We start from the raw sequence: 9,298 nt of genomic DNA on the forward strand, positions 1-9,298 counted from the left end.
TCCAGTGCAGTTCCATGTACTGTAGAGGGATATTTTTCTGCAGAAAGGCATCACTGAGCTTCTCCCTAGAACAGTTCTGATGTACACATCCAGCCTGACTGCTGCAAAGCAGATGCCACTTAACATCCTACAGGTACAAAACTTCCCATATTACCTGAGTACTGACATCAGGGAAATAGAAGAAAATCAAGCTAGCTTCCTAATTTTCAAGCTATGTGGGTCCTCCACCAGCACAGCTTCCATGGAGTGACATAGATTAAAGGAAGACCAAGAAGATAACAAAGGACAAACTCCTCGAGCATGTTTGGAGAGTTGCACAGTATGGCACTACAGAAAAATGTCTTAATACCATAAAACAAACCAAAATAAAAGCAGACCCAGGCCGGGCAATATAAGCCATATCAGACAAACTCATGCACAGCATTTGACAGCCAGGGCTGGCTCTTTTTAATTGGAGAGACAAAAAAACCAAGTTTTAAAATACAGCCATTGAAAAGACAACGAATTAAGAACCATGTAAACACAGCAGAGGCTTAATTACAGGTTGCACTGCTTGGTTTAGTTCTGGCACACTCCCCCCTGCCAGACACTGCCTGGGAGAGAGGGAATGACCCAAGTATGAACAGAACCACCCACCTCAGGGGGACACGGCCATCCATGCCCCTTATCATGCTAAGGAAACACTTTTCTATAGTACCTTGTCCTGGAGTGACCTTATGCTTCAGCTTCACTCTGAAGATGCTCAGCATGTCTGCTCCACTCCAGACAAACACAGTGGGTAACAGGTTGAATAGTCCATTTCAGATTAAGTAAAAATGGGGACAACTTCTAAATTCTTGTTCCACAAGTAGGGACAGTGGGGAGAAGGGTACCAAGTAGGAAAAAAAAAACAAAACCAAAAACCAAAATAACACAACAACCCAACACTAATGAATCTTTTCCAAGTAAACCCACCAGAAGTGATGAACAGATGCTTAACAGAACTCTCCTGACAACTCCTGTCTTAGATCCAGTACTGATGCTATCTGGCCAGTAAACAAAACACTTGTGGAATGCAGAGTCCTCTTCATCCATGGGGTTTCTTGACCACCACCCAGCCCACAATCAAGAGGAATAGACAAGGAAAAAAAAAATTCTAGGTGAGATGGAAGTTGAGGGTAAGCCAGAGGGCAGTCAGGGTGCTGCTGTGCCCAGTTCAGCTGTGCAAAGATGGTCTGCTATCCCCAGGGGCTCCTGCTGGGAGCTTTGCTTGTCTCTAAAAGATTGTGTTTTGTGGTTCCACCCCACAAAGAGGGGGAGAGGAGGTGTCAAAAGCAACATCCAGATTCCTTTGCCACGTGAGACCTGCAGCAGGTGACCACCCCCTGGCCTGGCATAACAGGGAAGTTGTCTTAAATCAGCTGTTGCTTCAGTATTAGGAAGACATGGCTCCAGCCCATGGCACAGACTTCTCATGTAAAGAAAAGCAAGCCACATCTTCACTACTACACAGCAGAAACATGGTGTGACACAAGTATTCAGCAGAATGAGATCATTAGTGTCCTCTACAACAGAGCAAGACTGTCCAGCCCTACAAAAAACCACAGCCTTACACGTGGTGAGTAAAAGATAACTTACTTTGGCAAGCAGAAACACACATTTATCACTGAAATACAGTAGCTGTCTTACAACATAAAAAGCTCCCCTTCCCACCCAGGTCCCACTCCCTCCTCCAGCACTGTTCCACTACACAAACCAGAAAATACTTCCATTTCCCAGCTGCAAGATAACTATTATACAATCAGCTGTAGGACAGAGGCAGAGGACTTTTGCTCCAGCATCAAAAGGAAGCTGGATAAAACCCTAGTGAGCCAGAAACTCACAGGGAAATTCAGACAAATCCTACTTGACAGAGCTCATATCCCAGCATTTACTGCAGGCTCATCTCTCTATCTGGTAGGAGGTCTAACCACCTGCTTCCTTGAAGGGCATCTAAACAGGATGGATATTCTCCAGACTTAAATCAATCAAGTCTACAAAACCACATCTAATTTTCAATGGAGGAATGATTCCCTTCTGGGAATGTTTTCATGATTCTACTTAGCTGAAGAATAAAAGAAGCTTAGTTTTAAAAAAAGAAAAAAAAAAAAAACAAAACAACCCACATTCAGGTTCCCAGTTCTTGGAATACCCTCAAACCCTCAAACCTCACTCGTGACTTCATCTCAGGCCTCAGGAATGTGTGTCTGGAATCAGAGCCCCACTATCCTTCCAGTTGCTGCTTGGCTTCATCAGACCATGAGCTTCTTACAAAAATTGCATCCCCTTTCTGTCCTTACTGATCCCCACCCCACAGGCAGAGGGGATCAAACAAAACACCACAAGCCTGTTCCCTGCCACAAAGCCTGCTCTATCCTAAGGACACAGACATGAACAGGGCAGCCCAAGCCCACTCCCAAGAGAGCCTCCATTTATTTATCACCATCCAAAAACTCTACTCTAGAGCTCTCATGCCTGCTCTGCCCCCATTCTGCAGCAGCAACTGGGACCTGTCTGAGCACAGCAATCAGAGACTGAACCTCAGGGGCACTCAGGCAGCTGCTGGGACAGGACCAGGGAGGAACTGCTCTCATCCAGGAGCCTTGATGTCCCCCCCCAGCAGCACTGGGACCTTCACCTCCTTGCCCAACCTGTGCCACCTCCTTCTGCATTCCTCCTACTCACTCCCTCCCAGCAGCCACAGCTCCATCAGATGCAGACGGGTGCTGCACAGCAAGGACACGGTCACACTGTGTCCTCTTTCCTCATCAGGATTTCAGAAAGGCAAGAAAAAGAACATCCATCCTAGCACAGCCCCAAAGCAACCTCCACACCGCTGGGAAGCAAGCAGCAGATTTTGGCCTTCACTTGCTCTCTCCCTCCCCATTGCAGCCCTGAAAAAAAAAGGGCTCCGGGGGCAAAGAGGAGATCAGGCAGCTCCAGACAGCAAAACCTCCACAAATCCAACCCCAGAGGAGTGCAGTTGATTGGGAAGCACCGAGGTACCTTCAACCAGTGCTCCAGCTTGCCTTGCCCTCCCCACCCCTTTCCCACCCTACGAGTCCTTTGAAGAAAGGAATTAAGTCAAAAACGGATATTTATTCTCGTGAAGTCTCTGAAGTGTTTCTGTTTGTTTTTTTGTTTTTTTTTTCTTCCTCCTGGTCGCTGCTGTCCCCAGTGGCTCCACAGCAGCCTTTCCTCTGCGTGGCCTCTCACTGCCGGCCGTTGTTCTCTGCAGGCTGGCTGGGGGGCTTGGCCTCACTGTGTGAGGATGTCCCCTCAAACCTCTGAGAGGCAATGGCTGCTTGGTGGGACATGCTCTTCCTCACTATGTCTCCTTTCCGCCAAAGCACCACCTCCTGTAGGAACACAGCCAAGCAGGGCTTGTCAGGGCTTGGGAGACCTTCTCCTGGCCCCACCCGCACCTAAAGGCTCAACCAGGGGAGCAGCTTCCACCCAGTGAGAGCTCAGCCCATGCTGGCAGCTTCCACCCACAGCCTTCTGTGTGAGGCCACTCTCAGTGGCAAGCAGAAGCCTCACCATGCAGCCTGCCTGAAGGTTTGGGCAAAACACTCCACCCCAGAATCTGAGCACATCAAGACAACCACTGGATGCCTAAAGCAGCTCTGTCCTATTGGAATTCATCACCACCACAAAGCAACAGGGTGGAAAAGTCCCAGGTGGGCACCTTCTACATGCACCCCACCACCACACATATCTGACCTGTGTGGACCTTTCCTTCTGGCCCCATGCTGGCAGCTTCCACCCACAGCCTTGTGTGGTGCCTCAGTGGCAAGCAGAGACCATGAATCCTGCCTGAAGTTTTGGGCAGAGCACTCCACCCCAGAATCTGAGCACATCAAGGCAACCACTGGATGCCCAGGGCAGCTCTATCCTATTGGAATTCATCACCACCACAAAGGAACAGGGTGGAAAAGTCCCAGGTGGGCACCTTCTACGTCCATCCCCACCACCACACACATCTGACCTGTGTGGACCTTTCCTTCTGGCCCCATGCTGGCAGCTTCCACCCACAGCCTTGTGTGGTGCCTCAGTAGCAAGCAGAGACCATGAATCCTGCCTGAAGATTTGGGCAAAACACTCCACCCCAGAATCTGAGCACATCAAGACAACCACTGGATGCCTAAAGCAGCTCTGTCCTATTGGAATTCATCACCACCACAAAGCAACAGGGTGGAAAAGTCCCAGGTGGGCACCTTCTACGTGCATCCCCACCACCCCACACATCTGACCTGTGTGGACCTTTCCTTCTGGCCCCTCTGGACTCTCCTTACTGAGTATGTCCAAGAAAAACTTAGCTCAGTCTCTCACCTGCTGTTTAAAGTAGCGTCTCTCTTCCTCATCAATCAGCACCAGATTGAGGTAATAACGCACAGAGAACTTCTTATTGATGTCCCTCATTGTTGGAGTCAGCTCGTAGCCAGCCAGAAAGAGTCTGATGGGAATGGACTCACCTACAAAGTGTACAGAACCATCAGCAGAGGCAGGACATACAGTTATCAACTGGAAGAGCATCAGCAAAACAAAATTTCACTAGGCCACCAACTCGGTGACCACTTCAACAACTGGAGTAAGGTGAACTAAGAGATCTCAACTCCTTTGAAAAAATCAGGACATGTGTTCCACAGCCAGATCCTGCCCTTGCTGACAGCTATTCCAACTCCACTTTAACAGCACAGGACAGATTTATGACTTGCATCAAGGCAGCACTGCAGGAAAAAATGAGTAAGGTGACATTTTCTCTGGCAGGTGACTCTGCTGGGCAGTGGAACTGGAAAAGAAGTGGCACAGGAGATTGGCACAGAGTTACAACACCATCTTTCTGCTCCAGACTGCAGCAATGCCAGCTGGTGGCCCATGCCAACAGTGAATTTACATCTATTCCTGATTCTGCCACTGCTACATTGAAAGAATTCAGTTATTGCAACCCATTATGCCTCAGTCCTCCCTCACCATACCAGAGGTGGAAGGGGATCATACTTAATCACCCACGTAAATTGCCTTGAGTCCATCAGTGAGTTAGGATACATGCCACTACTAACCACACAGATTCAGCTGGAGATACTTCAGGGCTCATATTCCCATCCCAAAAGACTCCAGAAGAGGAATTCTGCAGGGTTCCTCTGCCTTCTCACCTCTCACAGGTGCCCCATCCATGATCTCATATTTTGCTATTGTGTCATTCTCATGATAAACGTTGGGTCCTGTCCCTGTTGTTTCTCTCTTGATGATATCAATCTCCATGTGTTTGATCTTGATTCGCACCAGCAGGAAGTAAATCTTCCCAACAATCACATCTTTTAGATGGTACCTAGGAGATGAAGGAAGGAAGCACTGCAATCACACACTGAGCAGCAGACCAGGACTTCAAGACTGAAGAGCAGGAACTTGCTTCTCAGGCTCTTTGCTCCTATCCCTGACCCCAGCTGTAAATTTCAGATGGTGTTATCGACCACCTCCACCAGGCTGCTGTAAACAGCACTTCAGCTTTCATCCAGTTATCTTTTGGAAATTGACAAGAGCTTGTGGCATGATCAGATGAATTTAAAAAATGGAATTTCAGGCGGAATATCTGCAAGAAACCACTGCAACAGCAAAGCCTCCAAACCCAGGAAGGCCCAGACATGGTTTCCCACTCCTTGGTCCAGAGACCATTTCTATGGGCAAGGAAGATCCTCAACCAGAATCTGAACTGTCTCCCAGCCTCACTGGAGTGCAAGAACAAAGAATCCCTTTGAGGATCACATGCAAGACACGTGCCTCAGGCTTCCAAACCAAGCTGTCCCCTGTAGCAGATGGTTCCCAACAGCCACTGGCTGCTCTTGAGACACTTACTTGGACTTGTTATACTCAAACTCGATGTGCAGGCAGTCCTCAATCCCCACCTCCATCTTAATGGAGGAGTTGAGCTCTGGGTAGGTGCTCAGAGTGTGCACAACTATGTCCATCTCCTTCACCACATCGTTCAGTCTGCGGCTGACAGTTGCTCGGAGGAAATACCTGCAAGCAGAGTCCTCCTCTTAGTAGAGTTGTACACGTAGCAGAGACACAGCAGAGAGGGACATGGAGTCTTGGACTGGGCTACCCAAGCAGTCTTAGGGGTACCCTGGCTTCTGGAGCAGCCAGTACCCCATGCTGGAAAAGACAGGAGGGAATTCTCCCATGGAAAAGCAGGCTCACTTCTAAGATTTCTCTAAGCTTTCATGTATATGTCAGCCTCAGTTACCTAAGCACTATTCTGGGGATCCAAGGAACAGCTTATTAATGTTGAAAAGATTGATTACATGACAGCAAAAACGTCCCCCCAGAGACTGAAGCATAAAAGTAGAGCCCTCAAAGACAGCCTTTCACGACTCAGCTCACCAAAATGCACTTGGAGTTAGATTATAAGCTTTAGGGATGTCTGGGAAGGGATGCTGCACTCCAGTATCATCACAGCAAGTACCAGTATTTGCATACAGTGCAGAACCAAGAAGTGGGGACAGCAAAGGGAGGAGACTCACCTCAACTTCACATTCTGCCCCGTGTAGGACTCGTAAGGTTTCTCCACATGTGTGAATTCAAAGTCAAATGTCTGTGGTTGGGTGAATTCCCCAGGACGGGCCAGGTCTTTGACCAGAGACACAAACTCATGGTGGTTTCCTCGGTCGTAGTAGAGTTCTAGAAGACATAAATCCAGGTTGAGCAGCAATGCTTAATCCCACAGGACACAGTGAGGAAAGGCAAGAGATTTCACAGGTGCAAGCAACTCCCTTGTCTAGATCACTGCTTCCTTCACCACTGTTCAGACAACCTACCAGGACAGAACTTTCCTGCCTGAAATAGGAGGGAAGAGGTCCACAGAGCCTCACCTATCACAACAAACCATGTTGGCTTGCCTTAGAGTGATATGGGTCTCTTATTATCAATATTTATTACATTCAGACTGAGAAAAGGAGACAGCAGCTCACATGTTCCCTTTGGATAATTTTCTACACAGTATTCCAGGCCAAAGGTATTGCCACCATAAAGAGAGGAACAACATCATGGACCCTGAGTAACACAATCTGAGCACCCAGGAGGGAAGAGGAACATGGTCACATTGCTTCAGTTTTCCCCACAACCTCCTTGCATCAGCAGGAAAAGACTACAGGTTTCCTCATACAATTTCCTCTACATTTGCCCCAAGTTTTCTCCCTGAAGTCAAAGCAACAGCAACGTAAAACTCTGTGATCTGCATGAACAGCTCTGCATGACACAAAACCATCAATGAAACCTGTCCTTCCCAACCTTGTGCGTGAGCTGTGTGACTACAGGCCACCCACACAGTCCTTCTGAAAAGGTAAAGCCTTAGCCAATCTGATAGAGTTTAGATGAGGAAACAAAAACCTAAGTCATCAGACAGCCACATAATATACAAGCTCATTGTCAGCACTAAACTCTGCAGAGAAGGCTTCTGAGAGGTAGCAGCAACGTTCAGGAACTGCAAGGAGACTTGGTTCTCTCCTTGAGATGCATGATGAGATTTCAGCTTTTAAGTGATGTCTGTTTCTTACACCCCTTTGCTCACCTTATCTCTGTAATGGAAATAATTGGCACCAGAGCACCCCTCACGCAGAACAGGAACTGCCACCAAGCTGGGCTGGCAGGTGACATAAATAAAACAAACTTCAATTTGACTAACTGCTCATCTAGATACTGACCTCGTGGCAGTGGAAAATTGGAATTTAAGGCAAGCTGGCCTGAGATGGAAAGTATTAAGGAAGTCCCATTAGCAGGACGAACATCAGTGCCTTATTAAAATGGCATGATGGGCAAGGGGAAAAGACTTGCATGGAGCCACAGCAGCTCCTAACACACCCTGCTTGGGCAACTATGTGAATGCAGAGCAGCTACTCTAAATATGTCTCAAAAGCCTTCAAAATGGGGAATCAGAAGCAGGTGAGGCAACAGAGAGGAGACAGAGAAGTTTAGCTGATGCTTAATTTCCACTGATGACCACACTCAAATACAAGGAGGTCATAAGTTGATTAGTGGGCTCACTGACACCATCATTTCAGGTGCTCCCCTGCCTGTCCTTCCCCTGTTTTATCCAAAGGCACAAGGAGGCCAGCAATTCAATCAGGTGGGAAAACCTCGAGTTCCCTTCCCTGCACCTCATGATTTGCAATGCAAAGGCTGAAGGCCCACAGCTTGTGCAGTGATTTTGAGGGTTAAACCCCAGGATGGAGGGACAGGGACATGAGGCAGCACACAACCTGAGCACAGTTGCATCCCTGGGAACATCCTGAGCTTATTTCAGCTCATGGGACTCTGGCATGTCCATGAAACACAGACAACTCCATTCAGATGGAAGAGTGGGTGTGGCAGCTACCTTTCCTCTAAAAGAACAGGAAATATTAAATTGTTTACACACTGATAACCACAAGTTTTGAAGTCCCCCGACATACTGTGCAGGCATCCAGGGTCAAAGAATAGAATAAAAATGGAATCAGCTGAGCTGTGCCCACAGAAAGCTGATCTAGACAGGTAAAAGGCTCTGTGGGGTAGGGCTAGGAAGATGATTCAAGATGTACAGGCAAACCCTCCTGATTTACTGCCCTCAGCAGAGCCCCTGCTCCCCTAACCGAGTCAATAGACACATGAGAAAAGCAAACAGACAGCTCATATAAAGAGGTTGCTAGGATGTCCAGGCTGGGACCTGTGCTTGCAGGATGGAAACCAAATTTCCCCGAGCGTGTGCTGACATTGGTGAGCGAGCAGGAGGGAGAAAATAGGACGAGACAACAATGACCTGGAAAAGGAATGGAGCTTCCACCCTTCCGCCGGGGCTCAATCCCAGAGCATGGAGGACGGGAGTAATTCCCGGTGGCTGCGGGAACAACCCGTGCAGAGAGTGGTACCCGAGGATGCCCCCGGGAAAGGGATGCCCCCCGGGAAAGGAATGGCCCCCGAGGAAGGGATGCTCCGAGGCAGGGATGCCCCCGGGAAGGGATGCTGGGTACCGGCAGGCCCTGTCCCCTCTCCCCGCTCACCGATCTGCCCGATGAACTCCACTTTGATGCCCTGATGCTCCAAGCGCTTGTTGGGGTACTTGAGGCTGAGGACGACCCTTCCGGAGACCGTCTCCCCGTCGTAGAAGAGGAAGTATTTCTCCTTCTTGCCTTCCTCCGTCTTGTGCTCCACCCGACGCCGGCTCTCTTGGTCGCTCAGCACCAGCTCCAGCTCCACGCTCTGCCCGAACCCGAAGAAGCTCATGGCAGCGGGCAGGCGGACAGAC

The 9,298-nt window shown here is 48.8% G+C and overlaps 1 protein-coding gene across 1 annotated transcript; it reads right to left on the bottom strand.

Annotated features, from left to right (window-relative positions):
* Window positions 1-414: 414 nt before the first annotated feature.
* On the bottom strand, window positions 415-9,276 carry VPS26B (VPS26 retromer complex component B). Its single transcript, XM_071769237.1, has 6 exons — window positions 9,054-9,276; window positions 6,543-6,699; window positions 5,875-6,039; window positions 5,175-5,350; window positions 4,351-4,493; window positions 415-3,377 (listed from the first exon to the last, which is right to left on the bottom strand). Exons 1-6 carry the CDS (start codon window positions 9,274-9,276, stop codon window positions 3,231-3,233), a joined length of 1,011 nt encoding a protein of 336 aa, XP_071625338.1. The 3' UTR covers window positions 415-3,230.
* Between the last annotated feature and the right edge of the window lie 22 nt (window positions 9,277-9,298).

Source organism: Heliangelus exortis, chromosome 26, assembly GCF_036169615.1.
Source record: "Heliangelus exortis chromosome 26, bHelExo1.hap1, whole genome shotgun sequence".
NCBI classification, from domain to species: domain Eukaryota; kingdom Metazoa; phylum Chordata; class Aves; order Apodiformes; family Trochilidae; genus Heliangelus; species Heliangelus exortis.